The sequence below is a fragment of the Colias philodice genome, chromosome 5 (assembly GCF_061535455.1).
Source record: "Colias philodice isolate Cphi_HAF_F1 chromosome 5, ilColPhil1 Martin Lab GWU primary, whole genome shotgun sequence".
Lineage (NCBI taxonomy): Eukaryota > Metazoa > Arthropoda > Insecta > Lepidoptera > Pieridae > Colias > Colias philodice.
This window is the reverse complement of record NC_143090.1, coordinates 81250-108476: the sequence shown is the minus strand read 5'-3', so window position 1 is coordinate 108476 and position 27227 is coordinate 81250. Positions and strand designations below refer to the sequence as shown.

The 27227-nt window shown below is 35.2% G+C and overlaps 1 protein-coding gene across 1 annotated transcript in view; it reads right to left on the bottom strand.

The window, feature by feature from the left end:
• Nucleotides 1-19206: 19206 nt before the first annotated feature.
• Nucleotides 19207-27227, bottom strand: part of Myo95E (Myosin 95E) — a 32780-nt gene continuing 24759 nt past the window's right edge. The window contains exons 17-20 of the mRNA XM_089695364.1: nucleotides 26245-26328; nucleotides 20434-20564; nucleotides 20276-20333; nucleotides 19207-20197 (exon numbers count right to left, since the gene is read on the bottom strand). Of these exons, the coding sequence (XP_089551490.1) occupies nucleotides 20141-20197; nucleotides 20276-20333; nucleotides 20434-20564; nucleotides 26245-26328 (330 nt within the window). The 3' untranslated portion in view covers nucleotides 19207-20140. The remainder of the gene's footprint in view (nucleotides 20198-20275; nucleotides 20334-20433; nucleotides 20565-26244; nucleotides 26329-27227) is intronic.

The window sequence follows — 27227 nt, the reverse complement described above, 5'->3', positions numbered from 1 at the left end:
TTGTACGATGAATGTTTGAGAGTTAGATGTACTATTATATTATATTTTATAGAAAAGTATATTGTATGAAAGTATTATGGACCTAATGTAGTCGGCCTAAAGGCACTTTATGTAACATATTCTGTAGATACATATCTCGGAGCGTCGCGTGTGCGCGTCTACCCGTGCCCGGCGCGTCCCGTGCCCTGCGCGGTCCGTGCCCTGCGCGGTCCGTGCCCTGCGCGGTCCGTGCCCTGCGCGGTCCGTGCCCTGCGCGGTCCGTGCCCTGCGCGGTCCGTGCCCGGCGCGGTCCGTGCCCGGCGCGTCCCGTGCCCTGCGCGGTCCGTGCCCTGCGCGGTCCGTGCCCTGCGCGGTCCGTGCCCTGCGCGGTCCGTGCCCTGCGCGGTCCGTGCCCTGCGCGGTCCGTGCCCTGCGCGGTCCGTGCCCTGCGCGGTCCGTGCCCTGCGCGGTCCGTGCCCTGCGCGGTCCGTGCCCTGCGCGGTCCGTGCCCTGCGCGGTCCGTGCCCTGCGCGGTCCATGCCCTACGTTGTCCTGCCCCGGCGCGTCGGCTTTGTTATTGTAAATTTTCACTGTTGTTGTTGGTGTTATTTCTCATTAGACGTCATGCGACTGTAGTGTAGATATTTTTTTCTGGATAAGACTAAAACCTAAAATTACCTGATCTCTGTCATTTGACGTTTTTGAGAATGTCGGTTAAAATACATATTATATGACGTATATCGGTTATAATATGTACATAATATGTAAGTATATATATACATATCCTGCGGAATTTGACACTGCAATGTACCTTACTGGAAAAAATTACATCATTTTCATTAAGGCCTCCCCCACATTGGGCGTAGGCCGAGCGTACGCGTTTCCTGAGCGTGCTGCCGGCGTCGGCGCGGCGCGGACGTCGCGTCAGCGCGCCGTCTGTGGGGCGCGGGCGTCGCGCCATCGAACGCTATGCAAGCGCTGCGCAAGCGCCGCGCCGACGCGACGTCGCGTCTAAAGCACTCGGCCGCCCGCGCCGTGCCCCTCGCACTCATTGCCTTGTGACTGACTGAGATGCTAGCGGGCGCGGGAGGGGAATGTGTGCGGGGGGCACGGGCGGCCGAACGCCCATGGAACGCGACGTAAGCGCGGCGTCTGCGCGGCGTTCACGCAGCGCCCGCGCGGCGCTGGACAACGCGTAGCCCGCGCCCCACAGACGGCGCGCTGACGCGACGTCCGCGCCGCGCCGACGCCGGCAGCACGCTCAGGAAACGCGTACGCTCGGCCTACGCCCAATGTGGGGGAGGCCTAAATTAAAGAACCAAAGATAGTTAGTACCTATGTGTATAATGACATAATGTTAATTATTTATTATATCTCTATTTGTTGTTCATCAATAAAAAGGGATCAATTGCATATTGAAGTACCTATATACTCTGTCTATCAATCTGCAAATGTTCTCCCGCGGTGTGTATTAGAGATTTGAATTTTATCGATATGACCTCGATATACCTGTTGTAAATAAATATACCTACCTACCTACTCGTATAGTGTAGCGAAGCCCTAACCCCGCGAACTGTGGTCCGAATGAGCCGAGTGTAACGAGAAGACTGAACGAATTGACGACTGTATTCTGTAGATTGTTTATGTCATTTGTCCTTTCCTAATGTCTGCGAATGTTTCCTATGAGAGCGGCAGCAACATGATCAGATATTTGATTTTTATTGTAATAAAATTAATTAATATAATACCAATCATTGATTGTCTATGGATGATAATAAGAATACGAACAATATACAGACAGCTCTTGCGCTCGCGTTGCACCGCTCTCAGCTCGTACTACTCCACTACTGTGTATTAGCGATGAGTACGGACGAAATGACTAGCTGATGCTGTAGGTGAAGCGCAGTATTGTCTTAACTATGTGAATCTTATATATGGTTTATTATATAATAAATTATAGATACAGTGTGTAAATATTTTTTTTTCTTTATCCAAGCCAAGTGCCAACAGAGCTAAAATGGCCTGTTCACAGTTCACACTGACCCTTGACTATTATGAATGTGGAGGCTTCAACTCCGGGTGAACACTATTGAAAATTAAAACAGACAGCACAAATATGCTGTCCTTACGTTTGTCATTATTGTCTCACAGTGAGAACTTACTATTGATGTACAATATTGATTAACAACACCTTAAAGTCATTTTTTTATTTGTAATATTAACCCCTCAGCTGTCGCGGCGCGCCGCGTCAAAAAGGTGCTGTCTGTCGGAGAAATTCGAGCGGTCCGCGCTGATTTGCCGATTTTTTTCGGTATTAAAATTTGTGATATAAACTTTAACCTGTGACACTCTTGTAAATTTTGATGCTAACTAGATAACCAAATTTTATATTAGTTACTTAACTTACTCCCTGGCGTGTTTATTTTACTTATTCGAAGCATTTTTTCCCACACATTTTGAAAAAATATGACATTGTAAAGAAAAATACTCATAAAAAAATAATATCAAGGTATTTTAGATTTTTATTTTTATATTTTCACACTAGAATAGACAATCTTTTGAGTGAATATAACAAAAACATAGGTTTATTTTATAAAAATTCGAGAAAGTTGAGTATGAATATAATCGTTTACGCATGAAAATAAGTGGACGCGATCTCCACATATGTTCATACAAATACAGACTACAGGGTGCTCAAAAATTACAACATTTCAAAATTTTTTGCTACTTGTTTTTATTTTTATTTTAATCAAAACTAGATAAAAACTAACAGTAATTTTTACTTTTTGAAAATATTTAGGTTTTTATTAATGTTTAAAAATCGTCTTATTCCTAAATGACGTCATTCTTATGGTGGACTTTGTTCTAACGTCTGTATGTATAACGTCTCCACATCAATTTTAATTTTAATTTATTTTCTCTTAAAATTTGCGATAAAGAAAATATTTTTGTGGTAACAATAGCATTATGAATAAATGCTTTTTTTTAGGGTTCCGTAGCCAAAATGGCAAAAACGGAACCCTTATAGTTTCGTCATGTCCGTCTGTCCGTCTGTCCGTCTGTCCGTCTGTCACAGCCGATTTACTCGGAAACTATAAGTACTACAGTGATGAAATTTGATGGGAATATGTGTTGTATGAACCGCTACAAAAATATGACACTAAATAGTAAAAAAAAGAATTGGGGGTGGGGCCCCCCATACATGTAACTGAGGGATGAAATTTTTTTTTTCGATGTACATACCCGTGTGGGGTATCAATGGAAAGGTCTTTTAAAATGATATAAAGTTTTCTAAAAAACATTTTTCTTAAAGTGAACGGTTTTTGAGATATCAGCTCTCAAAGTCGTAAAAAGTATGTCCCCCCCCCTCTATTTTTATAACTACGGGGTATAAAATTCTAAAAAAAATAGAGGTGATGCATGCTAATTAACTCTTTCAACGATTTTTGGTTTGATCAAAGTATCTCTTATAGTTTTTGAGATAGGTTGATTTAACTGTAATTTATTATATTTGCTGCTACGGAACCCTTTGTGCGCGAGCCCGACTCGCACTTGGCCGGTTTTATTTCTTTCATGCTCTTAATTATTATAATATAGTACCTATAAAATGAAATGTTGTCCAACTACAAATCGAAAGGCACTGTATCCATACAGAAAAATGTCTAAGCTGTACAAAAGTGAAATCTACATTTAATTATGCCATAACTTAATTATAAACCGTTACATTTAACTTATAAATCAAATATTTCGGAAATTCGAGTTTTAAACATTTTTTATAAAATACAGCTTATGTAAAGGATAAAAATCAATAAACTCACAGCCGTACAAATAAAAACTTGCTTATTCAAACCTTATGCAATGCATAGATATGATAAGAATAAATAAAGAATAAGGATGTCATAATTTCTTACAAATAAATTTGGAATAACGTCGATGTAATGTGCTCACGCTATGCAATAGGCGCGAAGCGGCAACGTCGCAATTCATTCACAAAATTATGAAAAACATTGAAATTGTCTACGGTTAAGCCTTGGTGCTGTCATTTTGCTGACGCTCGTTTGACTTCGTCGAATTTGTTGTGAAGTTTCATCATACGATGTTCTGTTTATTTATTTTTTAAATATTTATTGGAAATAATTTAAATATATCATTAAATATGCAAGCAAATGATAGATAACGCTATCCAATATCTGGAGAACAGAAGATAAACCCACCTTGAGATAGAGAGTTGCCAAATAACTGGTACTCAAAACATACAACTCCAGGCTTAGAAGATTTATATTTTCAACGAAAGTGTATATTATTGTGATAAGTTTAGAAATAAGTTTTATGTATGTATGGTTTGGCGCATGTTGTAAATAAATAAATCATTATAAATATCAAAAGGGTTTTTCATAATTTCGTATATTTTGACATTTCATACAAAATTTTCCATTACAATAGGTACGTAATGAAATTATTAATTTGCTCAACTTTTTCTACTTCTCGTATTACTCTCATTGCTATTATCTCAAATTAAGATTGAAAATTGCTTCTAAAACTTGTAAAACACAGCACAATGTACTAAAAGATATGTTATAACTCGGTTATGTCAGACTTATACTAGGGTGGTAGCCGTAATAAGGACGGAATAGCATTAGTATGAATACTTATTACGAAGTTATACTAGGTTACATTTATTTCGTGTTTATTTGTATGATTTTTCCTTATTCTTTGCATAAAATGTTATAACTCGTTTATTTGTACGGCTGTTAAAGATTCAGAATAAATAAATAATTATACATCTAAATGTTTTATTTACTTAAATAAATTTTATTTAACTGACAGCAAAAAAAATTCTTATGAAGCTTTGTGTCTTATACACTCATGTGGTTGTAATGAGAAGCCAGTTTAATTTAAGTTTTCGACCAAACATATTTATTAATTACCATTTAATTAGGTATTATCTTCAGGTTTAGGCAATGGCTTGTCACTTTTTCATTTTTTTAGTCGACATTATAAATTCGTAGTTGTAGTTCAAGCGTTTATTTAGGTAAATACATATATGTATGTACCGATGTACCGATTCGATCCGCGAATAAAGAATTTTAGGCCGCGAATACAGGATTTAGGTCGCATTTTTTCCATCCGCAAATAGTGAAACCGCGAATGAAGGAAGCGCGAATAAGGAACTTTTACTGTAATTCATAAGCTATCAACTAAATAGTCGTTTATGCTGATTTGAACTATATTTGCGTTACAAGGAGCTCATTTCCAACCGGCGATGATTTGGCACAGATCTGTGTTCCGACAGACGAGGGTTTAAAACCCTTGTCTGTCGGAGCACAGATCTGTGTTATATATATATAGTTCAAATCTGCATAAAGGACTATTTATTTGATAGCTTATGGATTAATGAATATTTAAAGTCCATCAATTAATAATTTGACCGATAAATCTGTGCCTCCAGTGAATAAGGGAATAACTCAAAAACAGCACTTTTCAGGAGAGACAAAAAACTATATATCAATACTAAATCTTTATTAATTCAAAATTTTAAGCTTGTATGTGTAAGATATGATGTTAGGCTATATTTTTACATATGAACACATATTGTAACAACCCCATAAATATACTTTTTTCGTGTTTTTTTGTAGTTGTGGCCTTATGAACGAGTACTTCATGGAATAACTCAATGTATTCATATAATTTTTTTTTTACTCTTTGCAATATAACGACTTATGCCCTTATGCACTATGTTCATAATCGCACAACACGACTTATATTATTGCCAGTTTTGGTTTTATAGAAATGATGTGACTTATTATGCTTGAAATTTGTGTACTTTATGACTCAATTGAGGCATTTTAGTGGAAAAACTATACACGTAGCTTGAAAAACGAATGAAATCAACGGGTTTTTTTATCGTTATTAGACAATAAAAACAAAACAACATTTAAGTATTTATGCATTTAACCCTAGAAGTCCAATCTACGTAAATTTGACGTATGAACTCTTCTATATTTACCATCGAATCGCTGCAAAATCCAGAACCAACTTATTATCCGTCGAGACCTATAGTTACGTTTCACATCACACATGATATAATTATATAGTATTATACTATAGATTGAGTATAAAATGGGATCCAGACAACTTTTATACTAGGACGAAAAACCTTCAATTTTAGTAAATGACGATTATTGTCCTCCGCTGGATTTGGACTTCAAGCAAGGGGATGATGGCTGAAGATGTTGTCCGGAGTAAAACCGAATATGTTATATTTTGTTACCCATGTATAATGAAAGTCGTAGATTGTAAAATAAACCTTTAATCGATCTTTCAATAATACAATACTATGTTTTTAATGCTATACAATGTTTCATCAGTCACCACAATGAGTCTAGTATGTACAGGTTAGCAGGAGACAATCATTGAGTATTGGTATTAAATACGTATCAACTGCGTATTGCGTTTTGCGTATTAACTATTGTCCTAGTGAAAATTAATCGTCGAATCAATTTAAAATTCGATCAAGTGCGTTCCGTATACATTGAGGATACAAGCACTATAAAGAGATAAGAGAAGCCCGAAAACCATATTCCTGTATGTTCAGTTAATACAGGAAAAGTTATAGGTGGTCAGTGGCGATATTTTACGGCATGATATAGAATTTTAACAATTTCTATATCATATAATATCAAAATAATGTAGATAAATAAAGAAAATACAATGAGCCGCAAAGATTTTATGAAAAAATGAAGCACAGATTTGAAGGTGCCTTGGATGCAAATACGACTTGTGGCTCGCACTTTGAAGAGACTCTACGTGACAATAGCCCATTTTTTTCAAAATATGTGGTACCAGAGTATCCATAAAATGTTTACGAAAATGCAGGACCAAAGAAGTATCGATATTGCGGATTTTTTTCCTATAAAAAAGGCAAATTACCAAAGCACAGTGGCTAAAACGCTATATGCGGAGAAAACAATATTCATAATTGTCAAGACTGGTTATAAATACTTTTTTTTTATGCGACTATTATAGACTATAGTATTATTGTCTTGATTATTGTAGTTAGATATTTTTTTTTTAAAAGATTAAAAACGAGTTATTTTTTAAAAACTTACCCAATTATAGGAAGAAAATATAAGTTTAACATTTTTGTTGGCTTTTTTTTAGATGATTATAATTGAATCATCTAAAAAATCGTCGTTCTGTATTTATAAATAGTATAATATCATTAAATGCACTTAATGTGTTAACTGTATTTTTAATATCTATTGCAAAAAATAGTTAATTTCCATAGAAATATATTAGTATCCCAAGTTAACTGAAAAATACCTTTTTTTTAAAATATAAAGATTTGTTGTTGCAGATTTATTGAAAAAACGATTTAAAAATAAAAAGGAATAGTGTGTGTTGTTTCCGTGCAGTATTCAATGAATAGACCAATAGCAACACGGCATTAATGCCAAACTGTCTCATGTCGTCACTGGAACCAATGACACTAAAAGAGTTGTTCCTTTATGCTCATGTTTGAAAAATGACACAAATGCGTTTATACTAAAATAGTGTTAGGACTGATGGAACAAAATGAATTAAGTCTTTATTCAAAAAGTATAACTACACATACGTCTTTGTGTTCGTGGGTACTTTTGACTCAAGACGAATAGTTCCTTTGCGATTGCCTAAAATGATGGATAAGGTAACTTATACCGTTAATCACACCCTACTTATACCGTTTGGGTCATTCGAAAAAATGGGTTAGGACGCAGCTAGAGATATGACCTTTTGATATGTTGTGTATTTTGACGAGCTGAATCCAATGGTGCAATAAAAACCAAAGGGAATAACTCGTCTTACTCCCTTATTCACTGGAGGCACAGAAATATTCGAAATATAACAGTAATTATGTCATACTTTAGTCGAGTAACTTTTAAATTTTAAAGTTTTAAAAAATGTAAAATTTTGCGGAAAGTTGATAAACGGTAAGTATATATTGTTCTTTTTATTATTATTCACTATATATTCTAATGTTTATGTGCCGAAATAATGAAAATTACCAACAATTATACCACAAATAATGGCTCCAAATATGTATCTACCATTTAACTGTACGTTGCTTAGTTTTTGACCCCTGGTTAATCGTATTTTATTTTTAATATTGTATTTGTTTTTTACACCATTTTACAAGAAATTTTATGAAGATTTTTATAATATAATTCAAAATTTGATACTGTGTTCCATTTTAGAGATATTTCGTTTTCAATTCAGAACCGACAATAATTTCCCCGTAAAATCCGCGTACAGAATGTTCACAAATTCAACGTCACTTTTTTTTTAAATTTCGTCTTCAATTAAATTTTTCAATTTCATACAATATAAAATGTACATAATATGTTTTGTTTATATTGAAAGGTTTCGTTTTTGTGGTATTTATTGTCCTCAGGTTTAAAACGATATAATCAACTATAAAAATTATAGTCCGTAACCTCTCTGGAATTCTTTTAATTTTAGTATATTATGGTTAAAAGTGTATATATGCTGGAAAAATTGTAAAAAAAACCTACATCGGGAACAATGGTTTTCACTATGACCTATATATAGGACAAAGTGACTATGTTACTATGTAATTTGTGTAGGACAAACTGGAAAAGAAATTAAACACATTAACTGTACAACATATTCTTATCTTCATACAAATGCAACATATTATTTTTTATTGGGGAACCATATGATTCTGAAAAAATAAAAAACCGGCTAAGTGCGAGTCGGACTCGCGCACCGAGGGCTTCGTACAAACTTATTTTTTTAATTATGCTGTAGGAAGGCTGTAGGTATCTTTTAATTCATATTTTAGAATTCTTTATCTGTGCTATAAGACGTTGCTATTTAACAAATTTCAAGACTCTGTTCAGGGAAAGTAAGTTTTTATAACCTTGCAAATGTCGAAAATTACGAAAATTTGCAGCATAAACGGTTGTATCTTTTGATTGCGTTGGCATATATGTTTGATGAACTGTTTTTATTTTGTTTTTCTGTCGTCTCACAATTTCAAAATGAACGACAACACGGGAGTTGTCATTTATCTCTATTTTTGAAACCCAGATTGTCCAAAGAAAATATACATATTTTTTTTTTAATTTTTTTTAATATACATATTTTCCACACACATATTTTGGGGTTATTTCTTTAAAACTGGAAGAATGTTTTTTTAGAGTTTTGAACCTCAATACGATTCGCGCTTCAAGGACTCCGAACAAACCTACTTTTTATTATGTTTTAACTTTAAAATTTATGTTTTTAGTGACTCTACTCTGTCGGTTTTGATTCTCTTGCAAATGTCAAAATATGCTAAATATTGCAGCATTAACGGCTGCATCCCAAAGGGTTTGGTTTTTAAGGGTCCAGAACCCTAATAGGATCACGTCTGTCCATCCCATCTGCCCATCTGTCTGTCAAGACCCATTTTCACAGGAACGCGTGATGTGATCATAAAACTGAAATTTATATTGAATACTTGAGTCGATTGAAGCTGTGAAAAAATCAAACTTATAAACCAACGCAATCAAAAGATAAAGCCGTTTATTAACTCAGGCCCCGGAATCACAGACACAATAGAAAATCTATTGTATCGTGGACCGATCGGGCCGTTCGGGGCTCAATGGGTTATGCTGCAAATTTCGACATTCGCAAGGGAATCGACACCTACAGGGTACTTTCCGTGTACGTAGAGTTTTGAAATTGGGGTAAAATAAGGTCTTTTAGCGCAGATTGAGGAATAATTTCGTAACAACATAAAATTTTGGAGTTACAACATAATAAAAAATTGGTTTGTTCGGAGCCCTCGGTGTGCGAGACCGACTCTCACTTGGCCGGTTTTTTATTCTTATGTACTACTAGCGGTCCGCCCCGGCTTCGCCCGTGGTACATATTTCGCAATAAAAGTAAGCCTATGTTCTTTCTCAGGGTCTAAAGATTATCTGTGCCAAATTTCATCAAAATCGGTCCAATAGTTTATGCGTGAAAACCATATACATATACATACATACATACAAACCTTTCCTCTTTATAATATTAGTATAGAAGTATAGATATGTACCTAGTACATTCGTAGGCAGAATGTTAAAGATGTAGATCGCTGTCTGAAGATTATTTTTATTTGCATTAATGACTTTAAATAGCCTCGGAACATTACTTATTTAATAAAACGAATTAAATGCATCATTTGCAGTACGCCTGCAAATATAAATCTACCCTCTCATTTTGTAAATGACTAGCTATAACAATTATTGTATTTTTGCCTTTTGGTGTCAAAACTGCTTCTATTACCCAGAAGAAGAATGCAATTTTTCTATTTGAAGACATCACATTGCTATCTAAAACTACATAATCAATTATAACTTATTTGTTAGGTAACCCTAAAATAAACTTCCGTCTTGATATTTTAATTTTCTTTCAAAAATAAAAATTTGTAAAGGCTTACTTTAACAATAGGACGTAACAGTATTTGAAATCAAGAAATATAACTCTGTATATTTTGTCAAATGAACAGATAATAATACTAACACGATTTGGGAATTTACAGCTTTTAATTCCTAATACCAGGATTCTTCATGAAATTCTACACATAACACGTCTTACTTTATTCCAATCAAAATATTTTTAAGTTTCATGCTGTTTGTGTACTATGGACTCCCTAAACTACTGAACCGATTTTAATACAATTTTACCGATTAGTTTATATCTTAATTACAATATGCTTGGAAATACTGCATGTATTGAAGTAAAACTAGATTGGATAGCGTTCATCACTTTCCTGATCACATTCAAGTGGAACCTCGTGGTAATAAATCGTCGTCTCGAGGCGGTCGTTGTGTCCGATGTATTATATGAGAAAAAATTAACAAAAGTTAACCTTATTTATGCTAAGTTGCAAATATGTATTCCTATTTATTGGCCAATGTTGGCGTCAACACCACACATAACAACCACATGAGTATATAAATAGTACAGACACAAAGCTTCATAAGAATTTTTTTTGCTGTCAGTTAAATAAAATTTATTTAAGTAAATAAAACATTTAGATGTATAATTGTTTATTTATTCTGAATCTTTAAGTTTATTGATTTTTTCCTTTACATAAGCTGTATTTTATAAAAAATGTTTAAAACTCGAATTTCCGAAATATTTGATTTATAAGTTAAATATGTAACGGTTTATAATTAAGTTATGGCATAATTAAATGTAGATTTCACTTTTGTACAGCTTAGACATTTTTCTGTATGGATACAGTGCCTTTCGATTTGTAGTTGGACAACATTTCATTTTATAGGTACTATATTATAAAAAAAAGCATTTCTTCATAATGATATTGTTACCACAAAAAATATTCTCTTAATCGCAAATTTTAAGAGAAAATAAATTAAAATTAAAATTGATGTGGAGACGTTATACATACAGACGTTAGAACAAAGTCCACCATAAGAATGACGTCATTTACGAATAAGACGATTTTTAAACATTAATAAAAACCTAAATATGTATTTTCAAAAGTAAAAATTACTGTTAGTTTTTATCTAGTTTTGATTAAAATAAAAATAAAAACAAGTAGCAAAAAATTTTGAAATGTTGTAATTTTGGAGCACCCTGTAAAGTCTGTATTTGTATGAACATAAGTGGAGATCGCGTCCACTTATTTTCATGCGTAAACGATGATATTCATACTCAACTTTCTCGAATTTTTATAAAATAAACCTATGTTTTTTTTTATATTCACTCAAAAGATTGTCTATTCTAATGTGAAAATACAAAAATAAAAATCTTTTAAAATACCTTGATATTATTTTTTTATGATTATTTTTCCGACCCAAATATCGACCAATAGAATTGCACCATTCGACGTCACGTGGTACCTACATGGTATTATACTGATAATTTTTTGAAAATTTTCTCTGGTCGTTGACGTCAAACTGACAGGTTCAATTCAATTGTGAAATTATTGGCCGATATTTGGGACGGAAAAATAATCTCCCGAATACCACACGAGCTTCAAAATTATCTGGCATTTCCCTCAAGGTTCCCTGCAAACAAATAAAGTCGTCAAGTTTTTCAGGAAAAATCACTCGCGCTTCGCGCTCGTCATTTTTTAACCTTGACTAAAAACTTGACTCCTTCATTTGTTTGCAACGAACCTATCGGAAAATACCCGATAATTTTGAAGCTCTTGTGGTATTATAAGTGAGTATTTTTCTTTACAATGTCATATTTTTTCAAAATGTGTGGGAAAAAATTTCTCCGACAGACAGCACCTTTTTGACGCGGCGCGCCGCGACAGCTGAGGGGTTAATGAATATAATGATTAGGTATATTAAAAGTATTTGTTTTAGGAAAAATTTCGTTTGACTTTTATGTTAGGCTCGATACGTAGTTTTTGAAAACATTAAAAAGAGTTTATTGTTCCTAAATTAATCCCGTAAAAAAATTCACAAGTTATTTCTCTGGAAATTATGAGTAATTGTATGGGCTGCTGAGGTGCCGTGATATGGTATCCCATACCTACACTCCTTTGTTGATAAGTTGATAGATGATGTAAAACCAGTTATTGCTTTTGATCTCTTTATTGTTGAATACTACTATAAACTAATGATAATATGATGATTTGATTTATGATATTTGATAATAATTGATAGTTGATAATGATAATTATTATAGCGCATACACCCCGAGCGCTTTAGAGCGAACCGCGAACGCAGACTGACTCGGTAAAGATGTTGTTTTTACCGTAATGTAATAGGAATTAGGATCGTGTACCTAAAGCGCTGAGTCAGGATGTCCGGCTAGCCCGTACATGCTCCCAGGCCAAAAAGATGATATTTATGATATGATAATGATCTAAAGCTAAACAAGGTGATAAACAATAATAACTTATGCCTAATGATGATGATAGTACAAAATATGATCTTAAATTCTAGGTACATTGAAAATTGATAGTGTTTATTTGGGGATGTGGACCGATCACACTTTTTACTTTTTGCACTTTCACTATCACTTTTCACTAACACTTGATGCTGCAATGGCGAGCCCTTAGCTCGCGCCACCGGCCCCAGCGGCCGCTGGAGAGGCGATCCTCTGGCTCGCGCCGACGCGACGACACCGGCGACTGCTGTAGTGGCGAGCCTCTAGCTCGCGCGGGAGACCCCTGCTTCTGTTGTTGAGACGGTGAGCTCTGTGCTCGTTGCCTTGCTCGCCAGAATAAGATACCACCGATCACCAGCACGGTGACCATGGCGAGATAAATCATCGTATAGTTGAATGAATAAATTAATAATAAATTATAGTATGCATATCATGATAAGATATACCGTCCGCGTCGATGCCTGGATCGATATTTTTGATGTTTTTAATTTGCTCTTAAATGTTGTACCTATTTGATTTGATATGATTTGTGCTCACATTAAATGGCAAATCAGTTAATAATAAATTTATTAAATAATTGATAGGTGATATCAAGGATGTGTTCATCTGGTGTTATTTGCAATATATTGTTCTTCTATCAGTCTTAGTGTAGTTCTTACTGTACCATCACAGTATATATTTAATAATATTTTGCATGTACACAAAAACTCCGACTTACACACAAGAGTAGGAGATAGACACTGTTATGGCACAAGGAACAGAAATAGAATTGAAATGCCATTTTTCCGATTAGCTAAAGTTAAAAATTCATCTATGGGTCAAGGTATACGCTTTTACAATAGAATTCCTCATAATATTAAAGAGTTTAGTAGTTCTAAATTTAAAACTTATATAAAAAATGTACTAGTTCAGAGAGCGTACTACAGTATTCAGGAATATATGGACGATAAAGACCCATGGAGGCTTAGCATGGAGGGTTGTCGCGAAAAAACCACAGGACAGTTCTTTGGCATGTTATTATAATATAATATTATGATGTTACCATAGAAATCTAAATAACAAGACACATAGAAGGGCTATAATGTCATAATTCGTATGAAAACCGCTGTCGCCAAAATCAACACATTCAAACCGAAAGCTAAACAGTACACACAAGTAAACTATGCCTTTTATTGGACAGCTTGATTTTAGTGAAAACTAACTTATCTATTAAATTAAGCTTTTGAATATGTATCCTAACGCACGAATTTACGGTTTATTTTAGAATAACATCCCTAAGTATATGAGACTTTTTGCTCCAATACGAACAAACGTGATAATAAGAATGGTCGACTGTGTCATTCATTGTTATTTCGATTACTATGGTGACACTCGTAATACTTGTAAATATTCTATAATTTTAAGGAAAAACGGCATTATTTCTAAAAAAAAATATTTTCCGATGAAATATTATTCCTTTATAAGTATAACTACAACTTGTGGAAGAATTTCCGCAATGGGAATTGCTGAAACACACCATGTATACACTCATACGTCTCCAGAGCAACTGAACAGTGACGAATGCACTGGTGATGTGCAAATCACCTGAGTGGCGACAAGATCACGCACGCTTACGACTTCTAGTGTCTTGTTATTTAGATTTCTATGGATGTTACATACCTATGTATTTTGTAAAATTGTAAACCTGACATGATTTAAAAGAGCAACTATGGAGTTTCTTGCCGGTTCTTCTCCGTAGATACTGCTTTCCGAATCGGTGGTAAATTTTAAAATATGTAATGACGTTTCAAAAGTGCTTCTATAAGAAGTCTAATTGAATGAATAAATGTTTGAGTTTGAGTTTGAGTCTTTCTATAAGTTTGAATATAAAATTCCGATGATTTTATCAAACAATTTTGATCAATTGACATGATTCTGTTTTTGTTCACATAATATCTTGTGCAGTCACGAGCAATAATATATGCCTAGTAGACCGGGAGATACTGACACAAAATTTCGAGTCATTTGTAACAGGATGGCGGTTCTACAGGGGTCTTAGTACGCAATGACAAAAAGAAAAATGATGGTGTGAACGCTGGTACCAGTGGGTTAGTCGCGTGGGCGTTAGTCGAACTCGTCGGAAAAATAGCGAAAGTCAAACGATTTGTAACACAAAAATTTTAGAATTTACCGATAGCCCATAAAAAAGAAGTAGGCGGTAGTGTCATGCCATACTTTTCCGGTATGACTTACAGCCCGCCATACCGACGCGAATGTGTTGATTTAAAAAAAACAATTATTCAACCATTTGTACCAAGCTAACTTTTGCACAGGTAACCATCGTCGTGCAGCCATTTACGAAAATCGCCATGCCATACTTTTCGGACGATTCCAAATGGTCGCCATACCGCCGAAAATCTGCAAAATTTTTTTATTTCGCCTATCTTTTTGTACCAGTATTGCATTTGGCTTTTTGGAGAGTATTTGATAAAATGTGACCATTATTATATTTGCCATACTTCTAGTAGGGGGAAAAAGTGCTGTCATACTTGAAAAATAAATTTATTATTAATTTATATAAGTGAAGATTTCCAACACCTAGATCTTTGAAATTATGTATTTATATTCGTTGATCCTCAAACTTACAGGAAAAATAAGTGCCATACTGTTACAAATCGTTTGACTTTCGCTATTTTCCGACGAGTTCGACTAACGCCCACGCGACTAAGCCGCCGGTACCAGCGTTCACACCATCATTTTTCTTTTTGTCATTGCGTACTAAGAACCCTGTAGAACCGCCATCCTGTTACAAATGACTCGAAATTTTGTGTCAGTATCTCCCGGTCTACTGACATTATTAGGCAGCATAGTAAAGTGGCATCAAAATTATATGACGAAAATGTAGAGCAAATAATTGTGACAACCTCTCGAAGCATAAATATGTGACGTCACCTAGGACTTAGGAGGCAATAATATCTGACACAATTTTATATTTCTGTATTGTAAAATATAATTGATTCCTCACAAAAAGCATAAATATGTGACACTAGCTTTCCGCCCACGGCTTCGCCTGCGTTTTCACAGAAATACCGCATAGTTATTACAGATACCGTATATCTGACACAATTTCATATTTCTGTATTTTGCATCGATTCCTCACAAAAAGCATAAATATGTGACATCAACTATGAAGCAATAATATTATCTGACACAATTTCATATTTCTGTATTTTGCTTCGATTCCTCACACAAAGCATAAATATGTGACACCAACTAGGTGACAATAATATCTGACACAATTTTATATTTCTGTATTTTGCGTTGATTCCACACAAAAAGCATAAATATGTGACATCAACTAGGAAGCAATAATATCTGACACAATTTCATATTTCTGTATTTTGCATCGATTCCTCACACAAAGCATAAATATGTGACACCAACTAGGTGGCAATAATATCTGACACAATTTTATATTTCTGTATTGTAAAATATAATTGATTCCTCACAAAAAGCATAAATATGTGACACTAGCTTTCCGCCCACGGCTTCGCCTGCGTTTTCACAGAAATACCGCATAGTTATTACAGATACCGTATATCTGACACAATTTCATATTTCTGTATTTTGCATCGATTCCTCACAAAAAGCATAAATATGTGACATCAACTATGAAGCAATAATATCTGACACAATTTCATATTTCTGTATTTTGCTTCGATTCCTCACACAAAGCATAAATATGTGACACCAACTAGGTGACAATAATATCTGACACAATTTTATATTTCTGTATTTTGCGTTGATTCCACACAAAAAGCATAAATATGTGACATCAACTAGGAAGCAATAATATCTGACACAATTTCATATTTCTGTATTTTGCATCGATTCCTCACACAAAGCATAAATATGTGACACCAACTAGGTGGCAATAATATCTGACACAATTTTATATTTCTGTATTTTGCATCGGTTCCTCACACAAAGCAGATGTGTCAGGTGTGTGATGTGTCAGATATTATTGCCTCCTAGGTGACGTCACATATTTATGCTTCGAGAGGTTGTCACAATTATTTGCTCTACATTTTCGTCATATAATTTTGATGCCACTTTATTATGCTGCCTACTAATGTCAGATATTTTTGCTGTATACGGGCAGACAGATATTATTGAACCCGATCTTAAGACAGATATTTTTGCTAATCTGCAAATGGTAATATATTTATGCTTCTGACTGTACAGGCAACTGTTGTAGCAAAAATAAAAGTATTTATTGGGCTTGTTGATTGAAACTAAAATATTCTTGCTTATATGAACAACAATTAGACAACTGTTGGAGTTTTCTGCTTTCTTACATAAGTCTTTTTCGCAATAGGCTTGTCTCAATGTTTTGATTCTCACAAACATGTAATTCAATCTCTGATAGCATTATGAATGAGTTAACTATACCTACTGATAATATTATTTCCAAATTGTTTTGGTATAGCAATGACCTTGAGCAAAACATACGTATCTCTAGTAGGGGTATTGATATTAATATTTTCAAATAAAAGAAACTTTTTTGATAATATTGCTTTGATCTTAAGCAATTTATAAATAATTTATTTATTTATTAGAAATCAAAATTTCACATTTATTTAAAACACAATTTTGCGATGCGAAACCTTACGAGGTTTGTAGCAACGCTCACAGTCGCATAAACACCGTTTGTTATTCGCAAGGAAGACAAAAGATGTGACTACATAAACCGGTTCCTTATCTATTCATGACATACAAATACAGCGTGTTCATTACAATGTTGTTTTTTTATGTTTATTTTATTGTTTTAATTAATTCGAGAAAATATCTTTTGTATATTATTTTGTAGTTTTTAATATTAACATCCTTCTTGACTTTTTGTGGCATAGAATTAAGTATAGTGGGTAATAAGAAATTAGCCGTACGCTTCCCATAAAGATTGGGTACTTTAGGAATAATTAATTTATTATTAGTTATTTGTCTGGTAGCAAACTGATGCGAAATGGGATTTTGAAAGTTTACGTTATGAAATTATTCTATGAGAAAAATCTTTTGAAACATTTGTCATATTGGCAGTACATTACAATAGCTAAATAGTTCGAGAGGTTTATCTTTAAACTTGTTTTTAATATTAATAGGTACAATTTTTTTTTATCAGGTAAATAGAGATATTCAATAAATATACATGTACATATATCCCTAATGTGACAACAAATTAAAAAGAGGCTGTATCTTTTATTTTTATAGATTGAAGAAAATTTTATTCGTGTGTAACAAAAAAAGTTATTGTAGGTAACTAATATCGGAAGAGCGAGATGTTCTACCGACTAACACATGCATTTCAATTTTAAATGCTTAAAAGAATGTCTGGAAAAAAGTGTCGAACTTATAAGCCAACGCAATCAAAAGATACAGCCGTAGATGTTGTATATTTTCGCAAATTTCGATATTCGCAAGGGAATCAAATCCTACTACTACGGTACTTTCCGTGAACAGTCTTGAAGTTTGGTTAAAAGCAATGTCTTATAGCATACATAAAGGGAAAATTTCTAAAAACATAAATTTTTAAGTTACAACATTTGTTTGGAGCCGTCGGTGCGGTGCTCAATGCAAAATTTTAATTTACATGATGAGCAAGGTGTTTAATTACAAGAAATTTTCAAAATGTCCCCCTGTTGCTCAATGCAAGTGCGACTAAGGCAAATAGCAGAATTATAAACTAAGTCAAAGTTATTCGCATGATGCGACCATGCTTAGTCAATTAATTCGTTATGCTTAGTTCATCATTAGCCCATTTACGTTCCCACTGCTGGGACACGGGCCTCCTATGAGGGTACATAATCCACCACGCTCGCCAAGGCAGCCCTATACCACCGTGTTCGTAATGAAATAATCTTTATTTTCATATAAATTGTAATTAATAAACAGACCTGTGCAAAATGCTAGTATCCATTTAATACCTGTTTATGCCTGATGACCTGACAACCCAATAATTGTGACCGGAAAAAAATAGGCAACCAAACGTTTGTATATTCTATGGGCTTCATACTTTCGATTGGTATATAATTTGTTTAATAATCAAACCGGTGAAATGTTTAAAAATATTTTTTTTTTTAATAATTCATTAACCTTATTCTGGACTGAAATTTGTAAGCTTAGTTTGTAAGGCAACCCATTTGCAATATATTTATTGAGATATTAAATTTAATATAAAATATGTTTCATTAAATAAGCCTCTCGGTGAAGGTCGTTTTATATCAGGATCTTAGACTATATAACTATTTTTGGGAAGAGCCTAGTTGTGATCGGTGAAATAAAAAACGGCACTTAAAAACATTGTTAAATTTTATTTAAAAACGATAAAACATTTGTCAATAACGTAACATGCTTTACATTATCTCCACAGCGGAGCGGGGTCGCCGGGCGTACAAACGTTACACAATATTCAACAATGGCCGCGAGTGCGCTCAATTTATTGTCACACACGTTGCGATACAGTTTAATAGCAAGATCACGTCATTAGGAAAGTCATTCGCGGCCCCACGCGGCACGAGACCGCTCGGCACGGCGGCGGTTGGCACGTTGGCAGTTGGCACGTTGGCAGTCGGCACGTTGGCAGTTGGCACGTTGGCAGTTGGCACGTTGGCAGTGGGCGGCGCTCTCGGGGCGCGCGCGGCGCTGCGGCGGCGGCGCTCGCCAATATCTATCGTGACAGTGACGGTGAATTTGACGAATAATTTTACGAATCGGAACCCCATAAACTATCGTAAACGTGAACTATTTCATTGTGCATCGTCTACGCGTCGGCTTCGTCGACGTTCGATAAAATAAACTTCGACGCGACGCATACGGGACGCGAGAGCCGCCGCCGCCCGCAGCGGCCCGACGAAACGATCGCATATAGTACGCGAAAAGAAAAACTTACAGCTAAAATTGAAACATCATAAAAAATACGATAGGCCGACGGTGGCGAGACGCGCGACGGGCCGGCCTCGGCCCGGCCGTCGAGCGCCCGCAGATCCAAAATTAAAACGCTAGGCAAAACGCTATCTAATCATTTGCAGTTCGCACAAAAACCATTTCACTTTCGTAATCTACGCTTAATTTTAAATCATTATGTACAGAATCGGGCCGCGCTTCGAATTCGAGTACCCGGCGATAGAGAATCGAAAAGAATAGATCCGAATTCGACGTTCACTATATCGCCGGTGACGCGTCGACAGGAAGCGCGAGTCGAACACAATCGGTGCGGCGCGGCCGCCTACAGCAGCACGTCGAGGCGGCTGCCGCGGCGCACCAGGCGCACGCCGGCGCCGGGCTCGGCCCCCGGCCCGCCGCCCGCCGGCCCGCCGCCCGCCGGCCCGCCGCCCGCCGCCCCCGGCCCGCCGGCCAACGCGCCAGGCGCCGCGTGGAACGCGACCGTCACCAGCTGCTGCCCAAAGTTTGCCTCGAATCTGCGCATGGAAAAATTCAAACATTTATTCACTCCATCGGGCTTTTCAATCTAGTCGAATATTTAGCACCGGGTCGGAGAGCGGTCTCCAGGGCACCCACTCGGCGGCGATGTTGACGTGCGGCGGCGCGCCCACGGCGTTCTGCACGACGAGGAACAGCTTGGTGGCGAGCTCCAGCACGTGGCACGTGCGCAGCACCACGTCGCCGCGCCGCCGCCAGCCGCCCTCGCTCTGCGGCAACACGCGTGCACGTTATACCCTCTGCTAAGTTTTGATGGGCCCCGGAGGGAAACGTTCCTTTATTTTTAAAAGGAAATAGAACTGCATTTGAAGAATGTTATATCAAATTTTATTTATTTTTTTATTTTTAGTTAGTTCGATTCCCGATCGAAGCAATGAATTTTCGAAAATCTTTAAATACAGTTCTATTTGTTTAAAAAAAATAAAGGAACGTTTGCTTTCAGCAAATTTTACCATCTCCAGTAGTACCTACTTTTTTCCGGGGCCCATCTAAAATTCCCACATTGTATATCGATTAGATATACATACTTATAAGAGAAACGTCGAGATTAATAATATAATTTACCTATTAATATCCTACAAAATTATATAGATTCAAATTTCATTCATTTCACGTTCACAAGACACATTCTATATACCATTATGAAAAAATAACTATAGTAAAAATACTTTCGTAATACCACAGAATAATAACTAGTAGCACAGTATTACAATATTATTTCCTACAGTAAGACAACGCCTTTGATGTCGCGCGATGCCACCCCCAGTGTAGGTACTTACGCTGCCACACGAAAATATGCAAGGGTTGCAACAAATGGGAAATAAAACAATTGTGATTATTACTATTATAATGTACTCATTTATTCATATGTACCATTCAAAATAATTGCGATTATTAAAATCTGATGTAATTATTTGTTCATAAATATATAATCAGGCGAGATTGTGGTCAAGCGCTTCCCTATTACCAATAAAAAATAATTTGGAAAATCCAAAAGTGCACGCCTCATAATTTTTTTTTAATAAATATTTATTAATTATTATTTTTGTTTATTTAATAACAATTAAACCACATCGAATCAGACCCTGAAAAATGAAAGGGTTCTATTCCTGAGCATACTCAAGCGTAGGAGAAAAAAAAAACCGGCCAAGTGCGAGTCGGGCTCGCGCACAAAGGGTTCCGTAGCAGCAAATATAATAAATTACAGTTAAATCAACCTATCTCAAAAACTATAAGAGATACTTTGATCAAACCAAAAATCGTTGAAAGAGTTAATTAGCATGCATCACCTCTATTTTTTTTAGAATTTTATACCCCGTAGTTATAAAAATAGAGGGGGGGGGACATACTTTTTACGACTTTGAGAGCTGATATCTCAAAAACCGTTCACTTTAAGAAAAATGTTTTTTAGAAAACTTTATATCATTTTAAAAGACCTTTCCATTGATACCCCACACGGGTATGTACATCGAAAAAAAAAATTTCATCCCTCAGTTACATGTATGGGGGGCCCCACCCCCAATTCTTTTTTTTACTATTTAGTGTCATATTTTTGTAGCGGTTCATACAACACATATTCCCATCAAATTTCATCACTGTAGTACTTATAGTTTCCGAGTAAATCGGCTGTGACAGACGGACAGACGGACAGACGGACAGACGGACATGACGAAACTATAAGGGTTCCGTTTTTGCCATTTTGGCTACGGAACCCTAAAAAAAGACTCGATTAGTAAAGTATTTCTGTCGCTATCGTGTTAACAAGAAAAAGGATCCGCACATACAGACACACGGACGTCCAAGACAGAACTTTTTTAAACTGTTTTTTAACTAGTTTAAATAACAATAAAACCGGCCAAGTGCGAGTCGGGCTCGCGCACAAAGGGTTCCGTAGCAGCAAATATAATAAATTACAGTTAAATCAACCTATCTCAAAAACTATAAGAGATACTTTGATCAAACCAAAAATCGTTGAAAGAGTTAATTAGCATGCATCACCTCTATTTTTTTTAGAATTTTATACCCCGTAGTTATAAAAATAGAGGGGGGGGGACATACTTTTTACGACTTTGAGAGCTGATATCTCAAAAACCGTTCACTTTAAGAAAAATGTTTTTTAGAAAACTTTATATCATTTTAAAAGACCTTTCCATTGATACCCCACACGGGTATGTACATCGAAAAAAAAAATTTCATCCCTCAGTTACATGTATGGGGGGCCCCACCCCCAATTCTTTTTTTTACTATTTAGTGTCATATTTTTGTAGCGGTTCATACAACACATATTCCCATCAAATTTCATCACTGTAGTACTTATAGTTTCCGAGTAAATCGGCTGTGACAGACGGACAGACGGACAGACGGACAGACGGACATGACGAAACTATAAGGGTTCCGTTTTTGCCATTTTGGCTACGGAACCCTAAAAAAAGACTCGATTAGTAAAGTATTTCTGTCGCTATCGTGTTAACAAGAAAAAGGATCCGCACATACAGACACACGGACGTCCAAGACAGAACTTTTTTAAACTGTTTTTTAACTAGTTTAAATAACAATAAAACCGGCCAAGTGCGAGTCGGGCTCGCGCACAAAGGGTTCCGTAGCAGCAAATATAATAAATTACAGTTAAATCAACCTATCTCAAAAACTATAAGAGATACTTTGATCAAACCAAAAATCGTTGAAAGAGTTAATTAGCATGCATCACCTCTATTTTTTTTAGAATTTTATACCCCGTAGTTATAAAAATAGAGGGGGGGGGACATACTTTTTACGACTTTGAGAGCTGATATCTCAAAAACCGTTCACTTTAAGAAAAATGTTTTTTAGAAAACTTTATATCATTTTAAAAGACCTTTCCATTGATACCCCACACGGGTATGTACATCGAAAAAAAAAATTTCATCCCTCAGTTACATGTATGGGGGGCCCCACCCCCAATTCTTTTTTTTACTATTTAGTGTCATATTTTTGTAGCGGTTCATACAACACATATTCCCATCAAATTTCATCACTGTAGTACTTATAGTTTCCGAGTAAATCGGCTGTGACAGACGGACAGACGGACAGACGGACAGACGGACATGACGAAACTATAAGGGTTCCGTTTTTGCCATTTTGGCTACGGAACCCTAAAAATGACATCAAAAATATCATGAACGTTAAAAATAGTGTTTTTTCTTAATATGTGTGTGTATGTATTATCTTACAAGTGCAATGTATGATACATAAAGACATTTTAAGTTTGAAAAATCAGATGTTTTGCGCGAAGTGACAGTAGTACCCACCTCAACGCTTCGCTTATGAGGCGTGCAAAAACATGGTACATATGAAAAATAGATGTTGGCCGATTCTAAGACATACCCGATATGCACAGAAAATTTCATGAGAATCGGTCCAGCCGTTTCGGAGGAGTATGGCGACGAAAACAGTGACACGAGAATTTTATTATAATTTCATATTATATTGCACTGCTAAATATTTACGTAGACACTTTATTTTTGGATGTTCTTAATAGTTTATTATAACATTTAACTAAATAAATCATTCGAAAAGAAAGAAAATTTGTATAAGTCAGGAAAATGTTTATAAGCCAGGAAAATTTATATACGCCAGGAAAATTACCATAAGAAAGGAAAATTTAAGACAGGAAACTTCCCATAAGTCCGGAAAATTTCTATACGTCAGGAAAAATTCTTTAAGCTAGAAAAATTTCTATAAGTCAGGAAAATTTCTATATGTTAGGAAAATTTATGAGTATGGCCGCCAAATATTGTACAATAACAGTCGTGAAATCGTAACACACCGTAACATACGTGACTGATAGTAACATACGTGATTTTGTTAAGCCTAGTGTACATTACAACTAATAATGCAGGAGATTTTTTTTACATTTCTGTTTTATATTGTTAATTAAATTATTTGATTAAATTACTTTAAAACTCAATAAAACAAATTTAAATATTAAAGAAAAAGTTTTATTTCTCAAATTTTGTATTTCTATAATACTTACAAATGCAAGAATCATTCACAACTTATGATATTAATTACGAATACGAATTATTATAGTAAAAAAGTTACTTACTTCCGAAACATGATAGCTTTTGAAGTGGGTTCTCTTTATGTAAAAAAGTAAATTTTTAACTTTAGATTCTCTAGTGAGTACTACCCATAAGAGCCGCTCACGGATGTTACGTAACACAATAGTAACACATGGTATCATTCGTGAATAAAAATATGGTTGGACATAACCTAAAAAGCCTTTATTCGCCAAAGTATTGTAGTAATAAGACGCCGCATAGTTTGATTTGTTACTAGAACACTAAAGCTACACACATAATTTAAATAATATAGTAAATTTGTATTCTTACCTTGCATAATTCTCACTCAAAATTATTAAAATGTTCTGGGACAAAAATGCCGACTACCTTTCGATCAACTTTTACAGTAACAAAATGGCGATTTTTTTTTCTAAAGGTAGGCCAACATGTAAATCGGTGTTGCCCCTACTTAAAAATATTTTTGTGGCTTGGATATCTAGTTATTTAGGGTGTTATTTTATGGTAACCGTGCGTGAAGTATCATTCGTGAAAAAAAGTGAGACATAGTTTTAAGTGAGTTTTATATTAATTTCTTTTATGTTATTTTTATTAGAACTTGTTAAAACTATCCACAAGTTTACAGAATAATTTAAAAATACCAAAATTTTACAGGTATCAATAGATTTTTGCATAATTTTGTGACTTCAAAGTGTGAGATGACTAAGTGGGACACATGATTTTAGTATGGAAAGGAAAATAAGCATTTCAAAAAAAAAAATATTGAGCTTGTTAAAGGCACTCAAAATTAATTTAAATTATTAATATAATGATAAATATAACATAGTGAAGCTGAAACTATTTAAAAACTACCATAATTACTATATAAAAAAATCTGGTGCTATATAAAATGACAAGGACATTTTTTTTTTCTTGAATGTACAATTTTTGGCGGCCATACTCTTATAAAGATAAGGAAAATTTGTATAAGTCAGGAAAATGTTTATAAGTCAGGAAAATTTATATACGCCAGGAAAATTACCATAAGAAAGGAAAATTAAAGACAGGAAAATTTCCATAAGTCCGGAAAATTTATATACGTCAGGAAAATTTCTATATGTGAGTTTTCCTTTGAAAACGCGGGCGAAGCCGCGGGCGGAAATCTAGTAGGAACATAATGTTATCCAATCTAAGTAGATTTTACCTGTCTGTTGCGTCTTTAGGCAAGCAAAAAAAGTTAAATTTCGATCACGATCACAGATTGGCACTTGCGCAATGGTAAATGACGCATGTTTTTAATACATACCTACACACAGAGATACACAGGCTAATAAAATAATACGAGCTTGTTGTGCTTGTCTCACGAGGCGGGACTCGAACCCGCATCCTTTTGCGCCAAACCGGGGCGGATACCTGACCAATTCAGCCACTCGTGACCTGCCAGAGCGATCGAATTTATTCTATTCTTTCAGTTTTATGTGTCTAAGGGACACACCGCGCGCCAACTATTGAGATGATTAACAACCACCTCAACCAATATGAAACACTTTTCAGTGAATGCAATATTGTAACGATTGAACACGACCTTTTTTGTTGAATTTGATAATTTTGGTTTAATGGCATTCAAATGCTTTATAAATATAAATTTATATTCTTTATAAATTTATATAATTAAGTTTATTATGTTTATGATTTTTGTCATACATAATAGTAATGTTGTATTGTAATTACTACAACTAGATAAAAAAAAATAAACTATAGGTCTGTTTATATATTTTGTTATGTGATTGTGTATTTCTTAATGTATATGACCTTCTGTTTCTAAAATAAATAAAAGAAAGATATCGCTCACCCCGAACAGGCAGCCGGGCGCGTCCAGCGGCTCGCGCGCCGAGCACTGCGACAGGTCCTCCGTCGAGCTCTCCGCCGCGCCGCACTGCAACCGCACACATTGCGATACTCGCTCTCGGTTCATTCTTATGGTACGGGAGCTATTAACGTTTTAAAAAAAGTCATTTTAGTATAGTTGGGTTTTCTATACAACTGTTTCTCTTGCTATTTCGTTTAGAGTCCGGGCTGTCTGGCTGGCGGTAGTGGTTGCGTTTATTAGTGCGCACAGGAAAATATCCGTAATTTAAAGTCACGGGGACTCATGTTGATGGAATTTCACTTATTTCGATGACATTTTAATGATTTTGAAATAAAAAATTGCGTCTGGCACCTATTTAACAACGAAAAAAACGTCTTGTAATAAAAAATTTATGTCTGATGGTTCTATCTAAAGGCAAAAGATTAAAAATTACGCGTTAATAAATGACTTTAAATTACGGATATTTTCCTGTGCAGATAAGATGCGCACTAATAAACGCAACCACTGCGGCCAGCCAGACAGCCCGGACTCTAACCGAAATAGGAAGAGAAACAGTATATCAAAGAACCAACTATACTAAAATTCTCTGTTGTCAACGTTGGTAGCTCCTATACGACATTACGGACCGATGCACTATATGTTTTAGGTCTGAAAAAGTGACATTCTTGTTTTATTGGAAATATCTATCTTGCTTCTCTTTTTAAATGCACGAGAAGAACACCCAGAATCCAATTTCAAAAACACTATTTAAAAAAAAAAACATTTAAAATATTGGAATTTTCGCGGCCGACTGAGCTAAATAAATTCGTATTAAAAAAAATAGATACACTAGATAATTTATTATGTTGCTAATATATGAAGTGATTACAGGCGCAAATTGCCCCTTTTTAAAATTTTCGATATTGTCGATAGAGGCGAAAGTATTGTAATTTTGTACTTATTTACCATATTTACTATATATATAT